The 21,725-nt window shown below is 34.9% G+C and overlaps 1 protein-coding gene across 5 annotated transcripts in view; it reads left to right on the top strand.

Annotated features, from left to right (window-relative positions):
* The window catches only part of LRBA (LPS responsive beige-like anchor protein), a 766,566-nt gene that overhangs the window by 104,360 nt on the left and 640,481 nt on the right, over window positions 1–21,725 (top strand). For all 5 annotated transcript variants that reach the window (XM_010597205.3, XM_064267558.1, XM_064267557.1 and 2 more), the window contains exons 9-16: window positions 1,541–1,738; window positions 1,912–2,045; window positions 4,075–4,183; window positions 4,494–4,646; window positions 10,879–11,047; window positions 13,365–13,444; window positions 14,704–14,766; window positions 17,450–17,547. In XM_010597205.3, coding sequence (XP_010595507.2) covers window positions 1,541–1,738; window positions 1,912–2,045; window positions 4,075–4,183; window positions 4,494–4,646; window positions 10,879–11,047; window positions 13,365–13,444; window positions 14,704–14,766; window positions 17,450–17,547 — 1,004 coding nt within the window. The remainder of the gene's footprint in view (window positions 1–1,540; window positions 1,739–1,911; window positions 2,046–4,074; window positions 4,184–4,493; window positions 4,647–10,878; window positions 11,048–13,364; window positions 13,445–14,703; window positions 14,767–17,449; window positions 17,548–21,725) is intronic.

Raw genomic sequence — 21,725 nt, 5'->3', positions numbered from 1 at the left:
TCTAACATTAGTTAGCAGTTAAAAATTTTTCTTGAAAAATCCTGAAGGATATCACGTTACCTTATGCTTGGTTTAAATATAATGACTTATGGTTTCTCTGTTGCATGTTAAAAAAAAGTTATTCAAAAGCCCTAACTTCCTTATTCCCATCTGTGAAATTATACTGGGGCTCAGAGAGGGCACTTTAGTAGTAAATGGGTAGAAATAACTGCGGAATTTAGTACTTAACATAATCTAAGCCAAAACCTTATTGATATTCACCTTTAATATATGAATAACTGTTCTCGTTTTCACCTGTGTGATCATGTAGTGATAAAAGTGTAGTAGAAATGATGCAGCATGAGAAAATGATAATAGACCTATTCCTTGCATTACTTATTACTGTTCAAATCTTTTATGTAGTATAATCCATGGCTGAAAGAATTCCTCAAATAAGCTAGTTTAAACTAGCATATATATACATATATAATATCAGCAATCCCAGACTGACCTTTAAGACGTTGCAATCGGTTACTTTAAAAAATGTATTTCAAAGGAAAACAAAGGGCTGAACGTTTATTTTGTATAATCATTATTTCATGAGTTACTCTAAGAATTTTATCTTGCTCTTAGAATCTGTATAAATTTTCTTGTTTCTCTGTTAGAGAAATTTTTATTGATACATATATTAGGAATATAATGTCTTAGAATTTATGATAGAAAATAATTAAAAATGTTCATTTTTATAACTTTTCAGAGCTTATTTGAGTTACTATTAGTAATTTTAAATTCTTGAAATTTAGAAGAATTTTAGTTGAACAAATAGAGTATTGCAACATTCTGTATTGAAAGTTTAAAAAAAATCCAGGTTGTGATTAGAAAGATAAACCTTTTAGGCAAAATTTTTTTGTGTATAACACAATAAAGATTAGTTTTTTTCTTTTGCCCAGAGGGCATTCTCCCCTAAAGACACTTATTTTAAATACATGTGATGACAAAGTCTTCACTGTAATTGACTTCCATTAAAATTTCTTTCAGAGTATTACATGTATGCTTTAAAATTTATCAATAATTTATCTAGAGGTGTAAGTTATAGAAAATAAAATGGATCAGGGTGATACGTGTAATAACATCCCTTTGACCGTTTCATATAAAAATCTGGTAAAGATAGTGTTCATGTCATATGTTGTAATTCACAGGCAGCTGAAGACAGTCCCTTTAGGTGCTTTAAGTGGTGATAGTTAAAATTGTCAGGTTTTTTTTTTTTTTTTTAATGTTTAAAATTTTTATGCTTGCCTGTGATTTCTTAGAACTATTATTTGAAAGACAAAATGTGCTCTATAGGATACAAAGTTTTATATTTTATTAACATAAGGTTTTAATGTCAAGTTGACTTCATTTCCATTATAGTTTTAAAACGAATCAAATGGGATCATTTTACTTGATATTGCTGGAAAAATTACCAATGGTGTTTCTCCTTAAATATTTATATGTACTGTGGTTTGTATTTAGATTTTGTTTTTTTAGCATACTATGTTAGCTGTTTTCTGTTGATTCTTAGGGTACGTTTAAATTCAAAGCAGAAAGCGACCTCTTCCTTGCTGAGCACCACAAACTTCTGTTGTATGATGGCAAGCTCTCTAGTGCCATTGCATTCACTTACAACCCGCGGGCTACGGATGCCCAGCTCTGTCTTGAATCATCCCCTAAGGACAACCCTTCAATTTTTGTTCATTCACCACATGCCCTCATGCTCCAGGTAACTAATAACTGTGATCTTTTAACAGATGTATTACTGAAGTGTATTTGGTAGCTTTTATAAACACATGGAATGTAGTGTTTTAGTGTTGTTACTTTTACAATCATGCTTTGTTTTTCATTGTTTTGAAAAAGAAATCATTAGAATTCTTACTGCGTGTTCTATTTTATAAGGATGTGAAGGCCGTTTTAACACATTCCATTCAGAGTGCCATGCATTCGATTGGAGGAGTACAAGTGCTTTTTCCACTTTTTGCACAACTGGATTATAGGCAATATTTGTCTGATGAGGTTGACTTAACGATATGGTGAGTAACATTATTTTTTTTCTTTGATTTGAGATGGGAATTATTTTCATCACTGTTAAGCCGGGTAGTTATCTTCTGTGTCTTCCAGATTTGTTGTAGGGTCAAAAGAGAGAATACAATTTAAAGAAACCTGTGAACTGTAAATGGTATTACAAACCTGCGTCAGTAGTAGTATTGATTTAGGTTGTTATTTATCATAGGAGATATGGAAGCTCTAAAACACATTGTAATGTTTTAGAATAAAGTTAGAGATGGTGATGACGAATGGATTTTTTGAAAACAAATTTTCTGTCTAAAGTTGTGCTAATTGAAAACAATGTTTTAAATTGTTATTTGGCAGCTACCATAGTTAGCTTTTTGTATTTTAATTATTTGTATTTGGTTGCCTATAAGTAATTGAAAGCCAAGATTTTTGATGGTGCTAGATAAGTGGTAATTTAGTTTTTTTTGTCATTAGATTGGACATTTGGCCATTTTGTCCCCTCTGTTGTAGCGTTGTATCTAGAAAACGCAAGGACATACAAATTCCAGGATAAGTTATAAAACAAGGGATAGAATGTCTCAATAAATTTCTCATGTCTGATTTTGAACCTATATTTTCTAGTGAAAGTATTATAGCAAAATAATTATTTCATTTACTGTTTGAAAATTTTAAATCAGTTTTTTGTTCTTCCTCTTGGAAAGTCTCTTTTTTTTTTAAAAAAAAAACTTATCGTGCTTTAAGTGAAAGTTTACAAATCAAGTCAGTCTCTCGTACAGAAACTTATATACACCTTGCTATGTAGGCCTAGATGCTCTTCCCTTAGTGAGACAGCACACTCCTCTCCACCCTGTATTCCCTGTGTCCATTCAGCCAGTTCCTGTCTCCCTCTGCCTTCTCAGCTTGCCTCCAGAACGGGAGCTGCCCACATAGTCTGATGTGTCTACTTGAGCCAAGAAGCTAACTCCTCAACAGTATCAACTGGAAATTCTTTTTTGATTTCTGCTTTTATATATAACTTAGTGTCTACTACCTATGTATGTAGTTAATGATGGACTATCTTTAGGCAAGAAAAGTACTTTCTTAAAAAAGGGAAGAGTTACCAAATCTAGAATTTGTTGACTACATTTACAATAACAAAAAGAAAGTTACCCTTGATATAGTAATACTTTATAGTTAAATTTTTTGTTGCCCTGATGTAAAACCTTCATAGCAGGTGTTCAGTTCTTTTCCTTGGCAGTGCTGCTTTCTACGTTTCAGTATCCGTATTAGAATTGCTGGCAATTACAAGCACTGATGGGGAGGAGGAAGTCGGCCACCAGCCATGCTGTCTCTTTCTTGTGGGACTTCTCAGAGCATTTGAGAAGGAGATAACAGCTGACTTTGTTCCCTTCCCTTTTGGGTTTCTAAGTGTTGTGGGGATTGGAGTATGGCCTTAGCCCCTATTCAATTTAAAAGGTCTTTAAGATTGACTGGTGAATTACAATTTTCCAACTAGGATAATAAACAGACTTCTTAAATTAGTGTCTGAGGTCCTCAAGTTTGTTGCCTACTTAATTTTATTTCCTTATCTTCCCCTTTATGATACCCTCTGCTCAATTCAAACGCAGCCAGCCTGGAACCCTAATACATTTTGAGGATTTGCACCCTAGTCTTTTTGCTCCACATCACACTTTTCTCTCCTTTTGATTCCTAACTCTCCAAAATTGAGTGTACCCACTTTTCTAAGTTATCTTCAAGGCCTTAGTGCTCTTATGTTAACTGTTTCCATTACTTATTTTTGACACCGCCAACTTTTCACTATTTCATACATGTTTGTCATACTGTTTCTAAATAACTGATTACTCTGTGATAAAATACATGAAATATTTGATTAAATCCTAATAGTGCACTAAAATTCTAGTCCTGAAATTAACATGGGAAGCAGTTTTGGTAGACCTTCACTTTCCTTTAGATAACTCTTTATGAAAATAAAGGAGGCTGCATCTATCTGATCTATATGTTTTAATAGAAATTACATTTTCAAGCCTTGCCTTTTTCTTATTCCAGTTCAACCCTGCTGGCTTTTATCATGGAATTGTTGAAGAACTCAATTGCTATGCAGGAGCAGATGCTCTCCTGTAAGGGCTTCTTGGTAATAGGATATAGCCTTGAAAAGGTGAAGTATGAAATGCTTTAAGTTTTGATCTTAGTTTTCGGCCATAGACTTGGATTACTAAGTAGTTAAGAAATTCTGTCTCCTTGTAGTTAAATGTGTCTCCTTGTTTACCTAAAATTACTTCAATTAGAAATATTTTGTTGTTTTACCTCGTCCCATTGCTTTGTTAGAGCAAATATGATTTTTTAGCCTTGTGGCATCATTAACTTCAGCATAGCTTGTGGGTCAACTGTTTTCTGGTATCGACAGCCTGTAATTTACTTGCCTTACCTTGAATTGTTAGTAAACTTTGAACTACTTTTTTTTATAGTCTTCCAAATCCCACGTCAGCAGAGCAGTTCTTGAACTTTGCCTTGCATTTTCAAAGTACCTTAGTAATCTGCAGAATGGGATGCCCCTACTCAAGCAACTCTGCGATCATATTCTTCTCAACCCAGCAATATGGATTCATACCCCAGCCAAGGTAATAATGCTGATTTTATTTTACTGTCTTCATTTATATGTAAAATATAAGCTTTTGTGTTTTGAGAAAGGTGTTAATTGTGAGAATTTTCTTTTATCCTTTTGCTCTAACAAATTTGTGGATGGTAAGTCAGGTATAACATAGGAGAGAGGAGTCAGGAGGCTGTGAAAAGTAACTAGGTTTATGATACATACTCCTAGCTCCCAGTGACAGGGAGGCATAGCACGCCATGATAAAGGGCCACACAGGGAGTTGCACCCCGGGACAAGGTAACAACAAGCTGGAATTGTACAAGAGGGTTTATGTGTGGCAAGTAGGCTGGGGTTATTGGGGTTACGGGAGCTTCCTGGGGCTTGAAAATTTTGAATAATTTTGCAGGCTCAGTGGGCCTAGGGACTGTCCCTAGTTGTTGGGTAGCTGATCCTTGGGCGATTAGGACAGGTGCATCCTGGTCCAAGAGCGTGAGAACCTGATAAGGGGAGTGATTGGAGAGTGGCCTTAAACCTTTGTCAAGGCAGCATTTTAAGAAAATGGTATTGTACCTTTTATATACTATTATGTAAGCTTTCAGTGGATTGCATTTTTTGAGTAAGCATACCTTTTTCTTGTTAGAAAAATTTACAAGTGGATATATATATTTTGTCTTTATTTTATAAAGCAATATCAGTGTTTTTTAAAATAGAGCTATTTTTAAAATAGAGCTATGGTCTTTATTTTCTGGTATTAATAAAGTTTTATTGGAGAGATTTTGTTTCACTAGATATAAAGTTGGATGGTTTTAATGTAAATATATAATATGCTTCATAGCAACTATAGCTCTTTTGCAAATATGCACATTTAAAAAAAATTTTATTGTGCTTTAAGTGAAAGTTTACAAATCAAGTCAGTCTCTTGTACAAAAATTTATATACACCTTGCTATATACTCCTAATTGCCCTCTCCCTAATGAGACAGCACACTCCTTCCCTCCTCCATGTATTTTCGTCTTCATTCGATCAGCTTCTGATCCCCTCCCCCGCCCTCTCATCTCCTCTCCAGGCAGGAGCTGCCCACACAGTCTCATGAATGCACATTTTTTTCATTCCTTGACAACACACCCTCTTCCCTGTCTTTACACACAGACCCCTCCCCCAATATGATGAACTTCTTAGTGTCCTTCTTACAAGCACAGCTGAAATGACACCCTTTCCCTGAAGGCTTCCATGATATAGTAGTCACATGTAATCATTTTAATATGATATGAATTCAAATCATAAAAATACATTATATTTGTCAAGTAATTTTTTAGTATTACAACAAACCAATTACATTTAAGTGATTATAAGTAAATTTGTGAAAAAGTATATGAAGGAAATCTTTGATCAGTCCTAATGTTGTATTGGAGTCCTGGTGGTGCAGTGGTTAAGAGGATAGCTGCTAACCAAAAGGTCGACAGTTTGAATCCACCAGGCTTTCCTTGGAAACCCTGCGGGGCAGTTCTACTCTTCTCTATAAGGTCACTATGAGTCGGAATCAACTCAACGGCAATAGGTTTGGTTTTTTTGGTAATGTTGAATTAAGTTGTCCTGAAAATATTAATGATCATAATATTAAGCAGAATCTGAGACGGAAATTTTATTAAATGGCATGCGCTTATTTTTCGGCAGTTTTTGTTAGAAGTTATCTTATTTCAAACCCATTATTTTCCTTTCTCCCCCAGGAAGCCCCACTCCTCCGCCCTCCCCGGTGTACTGGCATTGTATATCATTGTTTAGGTTGGAATAACACATACTTATCCTGGTTGTCAGAAAAAAATATCTACAGACTTTTTTGCTTTTCTTGATTCATACTATCCTCTTTTCAGCTGGACTTTTCAAATGTTAAAGAGAAAAACAGCTGCTGACTCTGATTCCCATTTGGAAATAATCAAAGGAGGCAGCTGGAGGTTGTAGCTTTTTATCTCCAGGTTCAAATTTGACCTCTTTCTCTTCTGTGACCTCAAGCTTATTTCTTTTCAAGAATTGTTTCAAGTTACTTTTTAAACCGTTTTAGTAGGCACTTCTTTGTCTTACCAAGCACATATTGGTAAGGCTTTGGGTCTCTTTTGATGTGGTTAAAAAACCTCTTATTAGATACTTAGCTGTACGGGAATGTTTTTTAATGATTTCATCATATGAGTTCCTTAGGTTCCTAGCTGTTATTACACCCTATTTCTTATCTTGTACTTGTTAATAACTTTCCTTAATTTCCTTTTTGGAATTTGCAATTGATTTGGTAATATGAAACTTTCCTTCTGTTTCAGCTGTCTGCTTTGTGTATCCTTGAGGGCTCGTATCAGCTTTTATTTTTTATAAAGGTAGCTGTAACAAAGAGCAGATCCAATTTGGGCCTGAAGCTTATATGATTTGGAAAAGCGGTCTGCTTTAAGAGAAAGAATACAATTTAATGAATACTACATTAGGTTTAGGGCCTTGGAGAGAACCTGTGGTGAGTGGTCATAAAGTTTAAGCCTCATTAGTTTCAATAGAAATCTACCTTTGGTTACCAAAGTAGAAAGTATGAATCAGTCTTTGCTTTTGGAAAAGGATGCTAGCAGTGATTTATAATTTCCATTTGTTTTTGATCTGCTCAGAGTCAGTCTTCTTTATGACCTAACAGGAGATATGAAATTTCTTGTCTGTGATGGTCATTTATTTACTTCACAAGTATTTGTTGAGTGACTATGGTACTTTATGCTAGGCACCATGTATATGGCGGTGAACAAGACTGAACTGATTTCCTCCCTAATAGAACTTAGGTCTAGTGGGAGTCACAGATATTAACACATAATTTGAGTGGTTATTAGATTATATAATGGATAGACGAGAGAATATTTATCCATAATTAGCATATGGGTAATCTTGGGGTCTTTCATTAATTTCACTATGTTGTTATAAAATCCTGTTTGTTTTCCCTTTACCACAGTATCAATCTCAATAGACTGACTTTCTTCATTTTTTCTGTTTCTTTATTCAGTTTATCAATTCTTTTGCCAGTTTCCTTATATGTTCTTAACCCGGCACTCTTATCAGATCACCTTCTAGTCTCAAAACTTTTAATGATTTTCCGTTGTCCAAATTAAGAAGTCTCTTTTCTAGCATCAAGGCTTTTTGCATTAATTCTTTTTGGCCTCTCTAATGAAAAACTCAAATATCCTCAGTGGCCAGGCAGGGAACAAAGGTTTCCCTAGAGCAGTGGTTCTCGTCTTGGCTGCCAATAGAATGAGTTGGGGGAAGATATCAAAACAAAAATAAAAAACAATCCGATCAGTAGAAACTGCAGACTCTGATTTAATTGGTCTGGGGTGGGTCCCAGGTATTAATACACCCACTTCTCACCTATAGACATGGTTAGGTTCCAAAGACTAGGTTGTATGTGAAAGCATTATATGAAAATGGAAGATGACCGCATCAGATCACAAAAATGGAGGAAGACTACATTATTACATAACTGGTAAATTACATCATTATATGACTGCCAAATTACATCGTTACATAACTGCCAAACCAGTGAGAATCATGGCCTAGCCAGGTTGGCACATGACCTTAACCATCATAGCCAGTGTTACTCTTGGCTCACACCTTGGCATACGTTACTGCCACGTGTACATCATTAATGTACAAAGTAATTATATAGTAGATTTTTTAGTATCGTAAATCCAGGTGTCAGATAATGAGGTAGTGGATACATGAGAAGCGGGTGTATATTTTTAAAATGTTTTCCAGATATCTTCATGTACAGTCAGAATTCAGAACCATTGTTAGTGGTTTAGAGAAATCTTTTTTGTCATCTGCTATTTTCCCTGTTTGGGGTTTTCTCTCTTGTTCTGTCTACCTACCCTAATTCTATTCCTGTTCAAAGCCTACCTTAATTTCTGCTGTATTAGTGAGAATTTTCTTGACTATCTCAGCATATCCTATAATAATTTCCATGGTCTTTGAATTCACAGTATTTCATAGCTCTATACCACTTGCTTTGCAATTAACTGCATATTGTCTTATAAACTTTATGATTCTGTAGGTATACTTATCTACTAAAAATATGCCAGGTGCTCCTTGGAAACTCTATGGGGCAGTTCTACTCTACCCTACAGGGTTGCCATGAGTCAGAATTGACTTGACGGCACTGGGTTTTTTTTTTTTTTAAGGTATATTTATTATTTGCATTTTCACTTAAATTTGTGTGTGTTTTCCATCATTTGGACTGAATTTTAGCTCCTGAGGGACAGTGTCTGTGTCATAATGTGTTGTTGGGTGCTGTCAGTTGCGACACCTACTACCCTATATAAAAAAAAAAAAAATTTATATGACTAAGTAAAATTGCCCCCTAGGGCTTCCTGGCTGTAATCTTTACAGGAGTAGATTACCATGTTGTGCCATTGCCATCAAGTTGATTCCAACTGAAAGCAACCCTACAGGACAAGGTAGAACTGCCTCCTAGGGTTTCCAAGGCTGTAATCTTTATGGGAACAGACTGCCACATCTTTCTCCCATGGAGCAGCTGGTAGTTTGAACTGGCAACCTTTTGGTTACCAACCGAGTGCTTAACCACTATGCCGTCAAAGCCCCTTGCTATGTATATTAAAAAAAAAAAAAGTATATAGGTAAATGTAAATATTTTCTGAATGCGTGGAATAAACTAGGAGAAAAAAACAAGTTGTTAATAATTTGAACAATGTCACATAAAGGGTTATGTTGCCTTGATGACAAGGGGATGAGGCCTATCCATTTGAATAGCAGTAACCAAAAAAAAAAAACCTGTTGCTGTTGAGTCGATTCCGACTCATAGCAACTCTATAGGACACAGTAGAACTGCCCCATAGGATTTCCAAGGAGTGCCTGGTGGATTCGAACTACTGACCTTTTTTTTGGTTAGTAGCCATAGTACTTAACTACTGTGCCACCAGGGTTTCCAGAATAGCAGTAGGTATATCAACATAATGTTATTTTTTAGCAGTTGCGTAGATTACAGTATATAAATGGTTTTTTAATTACAATTTTCTACTAAGCCCCAGTTTTTAGTGGCTCAGATTCTGTCCCCTTTTCTATGTAGGATTACTGATTGAGGTTTTAATTCATTTAGGCTTGATTGTTTATAAGGCATCTGGAAGATAGGCACGTAATTTTGGTTCTCTAAAGAAATTCACAGGTTATGCTAGATGCTCTGCAGGATTGAGAATGCAAATGCTCTTGGTGTCCAAAAAAGATAAATACTTAAAATAGCCAGTTTGAAGATGATAAGGAATAGTTTGGTTTATGGTCATATTGGAGAGTATACATGTCCTACTTACGTTGTTCACTTTATAAAATATATTGACTAACATTAGCAAAATGAAAATTCTTGCTTTAGACACAACAGTAGAGTAAAAACAGGCTTTATTTTGTCGTAAGTACTGGAGTATAGTTGTTGAACACTGGGGCTACAGTTTCATTGGAATTTTGGGCTAAGGTGAAATGTACACTCGGGGTAGCACTAATATTCTTTTTCTTACACAGCAAGAACTTGTATTTTAAAGTTAATAAACCCTTATCTGTTTACTTAGACTAGTTATTTAGGAGTGAGACTAGTAAAATCCTTTCCTAATCCAGGGACAGAGCTGATGATATGAGCTTAGAGACTGTGTAACGTTACGATTAGAATGTTAGATTAGGATCTTTTAATAATACGCTCTTATAAAATAATTCTGTTTTTCTCATAAGTGTCACTCAGGGTAGTCTCTCTGTCTTTTTGTGTGGTTTTCTTTTTTATGAGTTATTCTTACCTTTTTTTGTGTGTTATTATAACTTTTAATTTTTTTCACAACAAAGAAAAATCCTAGTTTAACAGCTAAACAGTAGAAATTTATTTTAAAGAAATTATACATAGTCATGAATAGTTGCTGATTGCGAAGTAGGAATCAAAGAGTTATTTCCATTGAATAAAACCAAGAATAAAAGAAAAAGATTTTTTTTTTTTTGTAGTGTGGGAAAAATTTGATGTATCGGGGAGTATATATAATGCTGCTGTAAAAGAGGAAATGACCTGCTTTGGTTTTCTAGGGAGTGAGTGTGTGATTTAGCTGATATGTGTTATCTAATGTGGATGAGATTACCATGCATACATTCTTACTTTTTGCAACAAGTACGGTGCAAGTAAACCAGTCTGAGGGTGTCACGGATAACAGGTAAACGGTAGTGGGCTTCTTCAATTTAAATTCTTCATATTGATTCTCTAGGTTCAGTTAACACTCTACACTTATCTGTCCTCGGACTTCATTGGTACAGTCAACATATACAATGCCATTCGGAGAGTTGGAACAGTGCTTCTCATCACGCATACACTGAAGTACTACTACTGGGCGGTGAATCCTCAGGATCGGAGTGGCATCACTCCAAAAGGATTAGGTATATTATCTGTCTATATGTCATATATTTGGCAAATCAGGATTTTATTTTTTTCTTTCTTGCTTTAACCCATGTAGTTATGTTATTGGGAGCCTTGGTGGTGCGATGGTTAAGAGCTCAGCTTCTAACCAAGAGGTCGACATTTCGAATCCCTACCTGCTTTGGAACCCCTATGGGGCAGCTCTACTCTGTTCTATAGGTTCACTATGAGCTGGAATCGACTCGATGGCAACGTGTTTTGGTTATGTTAATCTGGAAGTTTTGTATATCATTTTGGCAAAATTTTGTTTTACTGGTAACTGTAAGAATTTGTTTTAAATTGTGGTTGGCAGGGGTTAATAACTTGCTGTTTTTATGGAAGAATGATTCTTGTGCAGGTGTGAATTGTTTAGAGAGCAAAGGTGACTAGGATGGTTGTTCTAAGGCGCTGAATCTGAGAAGAGATTCTTAGTTAGCTACCAGTGTTGACGCCGATGTCCATTGTCACAGTAAGACCCATCGAAATCAGTTTTCCACGGATATTAGGTTTTGAGGGGAACGGTGTTTTCTTTGAAAAGTACAGGGTGTTTGTGTCTAATAAAGTTATTATAAAATTTCAGAAGTTATATTCCTGCATAATCAGGACTTATTTACTGGAAGAATAAAATGAACTTATCATTTCAGCAGTTTATGAAGGGGTCAAAATAAGAATTTTGCTAAAGATGGCTCTTCTGGTTGTAAGTATTGCAAAACTTGCCTCGAACTGGCTTAAGTCAAAAAAGGGAGTTAGTTAGCTCATATAAGCTGGGAATTTTACGTATATCCTGGTGCATGGGTTCAGATTATAGCCCTAGGACCCGATTTGTCTCTTTCCATCTCCTCTTCTGTGTTGGTTGTTTTCACATATTCTCTTCCTTTGTGATAGCATGCAGCAGCTCCAACTTGATGTACTCACAGCTTTAAATTCAATGAAAGAGCATCTGCCTCTATGAAGCATTTCCAGCAAACGTGTCTTTGTGGGTCATTAGCTCTGATTAGATCGTACACCAATTAAAGAGTGAGGGCCGTTGCTTGAAATCAGGAGCTAGATGCTGGGGAGTCAAGGAACAGACCTTCTGATTGTAGTTGGAGGCTTTGGCTGTTCGCTGATTTACAAAGACAAGATTTCATATTTGTGTGATACTTGTTATACCACTTTCAAACAACTTGGTTTATTTTCCGAGAATATGATACCCATAATTTATAAAACTGCCAGGACACACAGAAGTTCTGTGGTCTGTGTTAGTTGGCGGTGTTGTGACAGATCGAGAACAAGATCAGAATTTCCTGATGGTGTCTTTATGGTGCTGTAGGTGTATCATGTAGTGTCTTGGATGTAGTTTTATATTCTGATCTTGATTTTATAATTGACTAGTGACCTTGAGGCAGTCTCATTCTTCAAGTCAGAGAGCTGGACAAAATGGTTCTATTCCAACTCTGTAATCTATTCTTTGTCTACGAATCATATGGAAAAAATTTTAAACAATTTTCTTCCTATTCTAATTGATCTGTTTAAGGTCATGGTGGTCTTATGCCTTGGTGGTCTAGGAACTAGCTGTAAATAGTGATTAGTGGGAGAAAAATTGTAGAATATGTGAGGCAAGCAGGTACTGCATTTAGGATCTTAAAACAATGGGTGTTTGGTTTCAAAAGCTTTCTACTTGCGAATTATATGTTTGAGACGTGAAAATTGACTTAATGTGAGCCATGTGTGACCACAGAGTTTTTCAAGAGGAGGAGGAGATGTCAAAGGTAGTCAACATAATGATTCCCTTTTTCTTGAATGATATTATATGGTTAGGTGTGCTTTTGAGCTTTTTGAATTAATTTACACACTGGTAACGGTAAAGAAACATTCTTTCCACACTGAATTCACATATAATATCGGTGTTCAAATTTTAGATTTTTCTTTGTTTTTTCCTTGGTAAACTTGGGTTATCATATTAATATTCTCCAAGAATCTTTTAAAACAAAATAAGTGCATATTATTTTTTGAATACATATTTTATTTGTTACTTTACTTTTATGTTTTGAGAATCCTTTGGCCTTGTTCAGAGAACAAACTTCTTCACTGTCGTTTCAACATAGCCTATTTTATACATTTGGAGCACTGCGTATGCAATTAATTGTATGTGAAATTGAATGCTTGTCCTTCCAGAGGCATAAAGGGTAGATGACTCTGTAAAAGACTGACCTTTATTCTTCTTATAATAAATGGAAAAAAGTATTGGGAACGGGAATATTAAAAAGCTTTGATATCTTTGAAATACTAAATGTTTGTGCGTATTTTTTTTTAAAGATGGACCACGACCTAATGAAAAAGAAATGCTTTCTTTACGAGCGTACTTGCTGATATTCATTAAACAATTAGTGACGAAGGTGAGTCCATATTGTTTATCATGTAGTGTTCTGTGTTTTGTAGTTTTTAAATTCACATAAAATGCAATCTTGGTTTACTTCACTGTGTTACTAGAGCACACATGGGGAAGTCCTTTGAAAGATGCTTATTTTTATTACTCTTCTTTTTTGGGGTCACATGAATATAAATGATTACAGAGTTGGAGATCGATAATTGTAATGTATGGTATATGAATTTGTGTTGTCAAGTATATTCATTCTTTCATTCAGCAAACATTTACTGAGTTACTATTAGGTACCAGGCACTATTCTTGGCACAATAGCCAACAAAGCTCCTCAAGGAGCTTTTATTTTTAGGAGGCTCCTTGTTCCTCCTGTTCAGGTTTTGAGACATGGTATTCCTGTATAAATGTATCAGCCTTTAGAAATGATCATATTTTGTCCCCCATTCTATTTTAGATGAAGTAAAATTTAGTATTGTTTTTGAATGAGTTTTGGTTTTATAAGACAGCAATGTATAAATGTGTTTGATACTAATATTTTATTTAGTATTTTCCTATATAGTCTTATTTCTTATTGTTTACAATATAATGCTTTGCTAACTGTCACATAATATCATCTCAAGTGAACCTAACTTTTAGTGTACCTTTCAGATTCTGATGCTTTATTTTCTTTTATAAATTTTTTTCCTTTGAATTATCTGTTTCTGTATTCTTTCCAGTGTGTATTTTTTACCTTTGTGTCTTAATTCTCTTTCTTATTGTTCCTTTTCGAGATTGCAGCTGTGTTTCATGACTAATAAATTGGTAGATTTAAAATTTTGATACCAACTCAGAATGTGTTTTACATTTTTAGATACCTGATATTTTAACTTGATAATTTTAGAAATTGATTATTTTACTCTTCATATTTAATTTTAAGTAGAAAAGTTACCTTTTTGTATTTAGAGGAGCAATAGATGTGGCTATTACTCTTTTATTATTATTTTTGTTTCCTACTTCAGGAATCCACAGGCTTACTAGATATTCATATCATATTTTATAAGGTGCTGAAAACAAGATACTGATGTCACATCTCTTTTGACTACTACACAGTTTTGTATACTGCATGCCTTGAAGTGCTTCCCAAAGTTTTTATTTTAAATTTAGACTCTGTATGTTACCTTACCTTTTTATATTTGCAGCAACTGATCAGTTTGACAAATCTGTGTGTATAATTTCCATTTTTCAAAAATAGTACTTTGTGTGTAAACATAGGATACTTGTGTTATGTTTTTAAAGGACGGTGGAGTAAAGGAAGATGAACTACAGGCCGTTCTTAATTATTTACTCACTATGCATGAGGTAACATTCAAATTTTATATTTGGGGATTTTATTCTTTGAAGCTGCTCTTGTGGACTTTGTTTTAAAGTAGTCTTCACTAATGATATGACTGTAATCGGCATAAATGTGTCTATTTAGGAAGTAAATCTTAACAACCATTGTTTAAATATCCTTTATTACCACAAGGTGGCTCTGCATTGAGAATAATCTTGAAAGGCTTTAAAAAGTGTTAAAATTAAATCTCCCTAAATTAATAATGGAAACCTTGGTGGTAGAGTGCTTAAGAGCTATGGCTGCTAACCAAAATGTCGACAGTTTGAATCCACCAGGTGCTCCTTGGAAACCCTACGGGGCAGTTCTACTCTGTCCTTTAAGGGTCGCTATGGGTCAGAACTGACTCGATGGCAGTGGGTTTTTTGGTTTTAAATTAATAATAAAGTATATCAGAACATACTTCTAGTGTATTTCAAAGAACCAGGGTAACAAATGGAAAAATAGATTGTAAAAATGACTAAAAATGATTGGATTTTAAAATTCATAACAAAATCTTCCTACTGGTTTTTGTGTTGAAATGCTGTTAAGTTAAATAACTCATTTTTAATTGTATTTAAAATGATGCAGTTGAAAGGTGGTTGAAAATTAAATAGGTTGAAATGAGTGTGTGTGTGTGTATTTAGCACTAGGAAAAGGTAATATATGCCAGCTGTAATCTGACTGTATAATCTGATTAAATAAATTACAAATCTTTTTGGAAACTAATGGAATTTCATATAAAATATAGTACTTTAAATGGTAATTTACATCCTTATGTTATAAATCATGTGTTGTGAAGTAGTAAATATCTCTTGTAGTATGGAATAATGCCTTCATTAATCATTAATAAATGAGAGATAATATTCTTCTTGTCTGTATTCGTTAATTGGGGCAGAAAAAATGGACTAAATTTTTTTATTGTGTCATATTTGACTCAAACATTAATGGTTGTGATTTTTTTTGAGTAGGGTATTCTATAATTATTTTTAAACTTTTCTGCCCCAATATAATATTTCAGGATTTTTCAGTTGAATTTTTAGGAACCTGTTATTATCTGTTTGTTTTTTTAACCCTACGGGATGGAAGTATGTCAGAAGAGATCAGCTGGAAGTTACAGTGATCCTCTTCCCCGAGATTCTATTAATTCAGGAATCTTTCGGGTCCTCCAAAATACTTGTTTTCCAAAGGCTCAGTGCCATAGCTCTAGATTATCTACTTAGTTTATTAAGAATTAGGCATTCAGGTAGCTTTCACAGTAAAAGTACGGAAGCAGTGAACGACAAGAGGAGGTAGGGCAGAGGTAACTAACCCCTGAAAGCTGCTTCCCTTTTGCTCTTGGGGTCAATATTGATCAAAAGTTGGCCCTAATGATTGCTGCTTAGAAACAAGGGTGTTGAGACTATATCTCACATACCTTGGACATGTTATCAGAAGGGATCAGTCCCTGGAGAAGGACATCATGCTTGGTAAAGTAGAAGGTCAGTGAAAAAGAGGAAGATCCTACACAAGATGGATTCACACAGTGGCTGCAACAGTGGGCTCAAGCATAACAACTATTGTGAGGATAGTGCAGGACCAGGCAATGTTTTGTTCTGTTGTACATAGGGTTGCTATGAGTCAGAACCGACTAGACGGCACCTAACATCACAACAACGGCAATGATATCTGTACACTCAAATAGTCAGCAAAGGTTGTGAAACATTTTCTTGAAGAGTTTTTGGGGTTTAGAACTAATATTTGCACCCATTTGATGCTCTGTAAATTTTACCACATTGTATCACATACTGTAAACTGAACTGAACCCATTGCCGTTGAGTCGACTCCAGCTCATAGTTACCCTATAGGACAGAGTAGACTTGCCCCATGGGGTTTCCAAGAAGCAGCTTGTGGATTCAAGCTGCCAACGTTTTGGTTAGCAGCCTGAGCTCTTAACCACTGTACCACCAGGGCTCCATTCGTAGGTATTTATTAAATAAATTGATATATTTACTGCATTTAGGTAGGTTCTTCTCTTTAAATTTAGTTCTTGAATTTTTGATTCAAGTTGAAGAACAGACACCATTCGATTTAAAAATTGCCTTGTATTCAATTTTATCTGAAACTGAAAGTCAAATTAGCCCTTATAGGTAGGCTTCAAACCCTAATTCTGTGTTTTTTTAGATGGTGTCTGGACGGTTCTGACTCATAGTGACCCTGTGCACAACAGAATGAAAAGGTTTCTGGTCCTGTGCCATCCTCACAGTCATGCTCTATTTGAGCCCAGTGTTGCAGCCACTGTGTCAGTCCAGCTTGCTGAGGGTCTTCTTCAGTGAAAAAGAGGAAGACCCTCAGTGAAATGGATTGAATTATTATACATGTGAATATGTGTACATGTTGTTGTTGTTAGATGCCATCAAGTCGGTTTTGACTTATAGTGACCCCATGTACAACAGAATGAAACACTACCTGGTCCTGCACCATCCTCAAAATCGTTGTTATGCTTGAGCACATTGTTGCAGCCACTGTGTCAATCCATGTCATTGACAGTCTTCCTCTTTTGAAACAAGTATATATTGTGGATGTATCTACTTAGTTTTTCAAAGCTGAAATTTCTGTTGTTTTAGAAATTTTCAGTATTCAAGTATGTTGTTTTTCTCTCTTTTTATTTTCAAATTTCTAAAATGATTTTAGGATGACAATCTAATGGATGTCCTACAGCTGCTTGTTGCATTGATGTCTGAACATCCTAATTCTATGATTCCTGCTTTTGACCAAAGGAATGGGTTACGGTAAGAGTTTAATATATCAGGAGTTGTAATAAGATGAGTTTGAAGATATGGAAAGATTCTTGTATATGAAAGGTATCATTAAATGCGTTTAGATTTATGACTCACTTATTTCATGTGTTATGTTTTTTGAATGACTAATTATAGAGACTGGGATTATTTTTTCTTATGAATTATTTTATTTTTATTGTTGAAAATATACACGTATAACACATATCAACTCAACAGTTTCTACAGGTACAGTTCGTTGACGTTGATTATATTCTTCGAGCTGTGCAGCCATTCTCACTCTCCTTTTTTAAGTTGTTCCTCCTCCATTAACATAAACTCTGTCCTAAGTTTCTAATATGAACTTTTGATCTACTGTCATTTGATCACATATAGATAGATCTTGAAAAAGCACACGGCTCAAGGCAGACATTGTTTACTAGTTAAGCTAAGTGATTACTGTATTTTTGGCAAATAATGTGCATGATCATGCGCATACACACATAAAGTGCACAGCGTGCCTAGGAAAATGCGCATGGGGGTTGTGTGGTTGGCAAAAAACCATATAACGTGTGCATTATATGTGTAAAATATGGTATTTTACTTCAGGGGATATTTTTGGTTTAAGGCTTAAACATTATCTAAGGGCTGTATTTGCAGGGGTTCATCCAGCCTCCACCAATCCATAAAGTGAGAATTCTGTGAGAATTTGAAATTCTGTTCTGCATTTTTTTCCCTCCTGATCAGGATTCCGTCATAGAATCTTTGATCAAAGTGTTCTGTAATAACAGCTGGATACCATCCAGTTCCTCTGGTCCTGTAGCAAAGGAGATAGTTGTTCATGGAGACAATTAGCTACACGCTGTGTTACTGTTTAATTGATGGAAAGAGGTAAATAAATCAGTGTTTTGTGTAGTGAGAAGTGTGGTAGCGCCATTGTAAGGTATAGTTGTTTAGCAGAGTTATCTTTAGGTCTTAAAGATAACTGTACAGTAGTATTCAATTTTGATCTTCCTACGTGAAGAACAACAAAAACAGAATAATTTTATTTTATATGTAAGGAGTGTTTTAAAACTTTCATTTAATGAAAAAGTTTCTGAGCCAAAAACATTTCAAACAACCGTTTTTGCTGGATGATAGCTATAGTGACTAATGAGGTATCTATAATGAATTTCCCACATCAGTCCTTTATTATAAAGCCTTTATTTGGTACCTTTCAGTACTCATTCTCTATAAGAAGTAAAATGACTGTGTCTGTTACATATAAGGAGTAAAGCCATTTATTTGTAGTTTGTTTTTTATTTATAGTTTCCCACTGAACAAATTACTTCTTTTCTTTCACTACTGTCCAATAATCGTTACTTTGAAATCTGATTACTCACCAAACTACTGATGAAACAGCATGAGTCAGAAAAAGAAATAAAGAAAGGAAAACCCAGAATTGTAGATTAGAACATATAAAAGAATTATGTGTGTATGTTTCAAGCACTTCAGGATTTTAAAGCAATGTGATGCCAGATACCTGAGGTGACTCTTGAAAAATCAGGAAAAGCCTTTAACCAACTGCTTGCTCTTCATTAGTCAGGTGGCTTTAATTTCCTCTGAGTTCTTATTTTAATACTTATTTAGCAGAATTTTTTTGCCTTTGATCCAAATATATACTCACAAGACTTCAGCGAAGGAAGAAAGATTATGACTACCCCAAAACCTGTTGCCGTTGAGTCTGTTCCGACTCATAGTGACCTTGTAGGACAGGGTGGAACGGCCCCATAGAGTTTCCAGGGAAGGTCTGGTGGATTTGAACTGCTGACCTTTTGGTTAGCAGCCAAGCTCTCACCCACTATACCACCAGTGCCCCAGTATGTATAGATCTGCAGTCTTTGATCCTGTGACTGTTGGCTTTTCAATAACGGTTTCCAGACTACTCTTTATGTTTTTATAATAGAATCTTTATATTTGTCTGGAATCCGCAAAGAATAAATATTTTTTTTATAAACTGATAGTTTTTTCCTAAGTTTGAAGTCTTCCCTCTCATAAGCCATTTTTATTCTCAGTAGGCATGTTCACACAAAACAAATAAGTCTCTTAAACAGTCGTTACTTTGATTCTTTTGTACACATTTCATATCTATTAACTGAGTTTCAGAAAAGTTAAAAGATTTATGTTAAGACATAGCAGTTTTTTTGGTGTCAAAGTACCTAATTTTAATTTATTTTCTTAGTATTTGTATGGCTATGTCCTTGTGTACTTTGTGAATTCATACAGAACTCCTTATTTCAGAAATTGTACATTTCAAATCCAGAATTTCCATATGGTTCTTTTTAACAGTTTCTTTCTTTTTTTTTGAATGAGAACTTCTATCTTTTGACTCATTTAGACTGTGTTTACCTTTACCCCCCAGAGCATAGTTATAAAAGCTCCCTTAGAGTCTTATGTGATGATTCCAGCTACTTGCCCATCTCATTAGTGTCTGTTGATTGTCTTTTCCTATGAGAAATGATTACATTTTGCAGGTTCGTGGTATGTTGGGTAGATTTTGATTGTATCCTAGACATTGTGAGTATTGTCTTTTGTGAACTCTGGGTACTGTTATACTCCTTTGAAGAGTGGAGTTTCTTTTTTTTGGTAGTATTTTAGCAAACAGTGAACTTATTAAGTGTGAGACTGCAATTTCTTTCTAGCCCCTGGGTGGTGATTCCAATTTCTCTTAATTTTCGGTTTTGGGCCTTTTTCATACATGTACCACTCAGGAATTAGCCTGAGAATTGGATGGTAATTCAAATCCGATTTCAATTTCTAAAGCTTTGGCTACTCTGGTTTGAGTGTGTCCCATGCATGTGTACCTTTTGGGTGAGTTTAAGAGTATTGTAGGTTTTTAAAACAGTTTTAGGAGAACTGTCTCTCTAGCTCTGTCCTATTCTGGATTCCCTACACTTTCTCCAGCCCGTGGGGATAGTTTTTTGAAGAAGTTAGCCACCTGAGCTTCTGATACCCCATTGTGTGGCAGGGGCCACTCTTGGGTCAAATCACATGGGAAAAGAAAAACATGAGAAGCTTATCTCCATATGGGTAATGTCTTCAAATTTTAACCCTCCTTCACAATGCACCTGCTTTTGTTTAGTGTTCAGGTTCTTAAGAAGTCGCTTTATACGTATATATATATTTTTTCCCTGTAGTTTTTAGTTGTAATCTGCAGGACAGTGAGGCTGTATTGGGCTTACTCCATCTTCTTCAAACCGGAACACCCCCTTTGATTTTTTAAGGTTTTTTCTTTTTCGGATTAAAAAAAAAATTTAATCGTTACACACTGTTATATTCCCTTTCATCTTAATGGCCTTCATTATTTCTTGTAAAGCATGTCTGCTAGTAATAAATTTTCTGTCCTTGTTCACCTGGGAATGCTTTTATTTGCCTTCACTTTAGAAAGATAGTTTTGCTGGATATGGATACAGTTTATTTTGGTAGCATCTTGACTATCATTCCAATGACTTTTGGCCTCTATTTTTTTTGATGAGAAGTCAGCCATTAATTGTGCCACTGTTTTCCTGTATGTCAGGAGTCATTTTCCTCTTTCAGTTTCCAAGATTTTTTTGTTCGGCAGTTTCACTATGTTGTGTTTAGTTGTAGTTCCCTTCGTTTTTACCTTACTAGGGTTTATTGAGTTCTTAGATCTGTAGGTTAATGTTTTCATCATGTTTGGCAGTTTTTGGCCTTTAATTTCTTCATATGTATTTGTGTGTGTGTATATATATTTTTATCTATATATGTGTGTATGTGTGCATTATTTTTTGCTCCCATCTTCTGTTTTTGGCCCCTCTTATCACACATATGTTGGAACACTTCATATTATAGTCTCCCAGGTCTCTGAGAATTTGTTAACTTATTTTCCAATTTTTTTCTTCTGCTTTTCGGATTGGATAGTTTCTATTGATTGCTTTTAAAGTTCACTGATTCTTCTGACGTCTGAATCTGTGCTGGACACCCCTAATGAATTTTTTTCAATTTTCTCACTGTACTTTTCAATTCTATAATTTCCATTGGATTCTTTTTACAGCTCTTATTTATTGAGATTGCCTACTTGTTAACTCACTGTTAACCTATTTTAAGTATTTGAACATAGTGTCTTATACTTTGTTGAACATATTTATTATAGTTACTTTGAAGTCTGCTAAGTTAAACTTTTGAACTCATTC

The sequence above is a fragment of the Loxodonta africana genome, chromosome 13 (assembly GCF_030014295.1).
Source record: "Loxodonta africana isolate mLoxAfr1 chromosome 13, mLoxAfr1.hap2, whole genome shotgun sequence".
In the NCBI taxonomy this organism is placed as follows: Eukaryota; Metazoa; Chordata; class Mammalia; order Proboscidea; family Elephantidae; genus Loxodonta; species Loxodonta africana.
The sequence above is the reverse complement of the archived record's forward strand: the minus strand, read 5'-3'. Positions and strand labels throughout refer to the sequence as shown.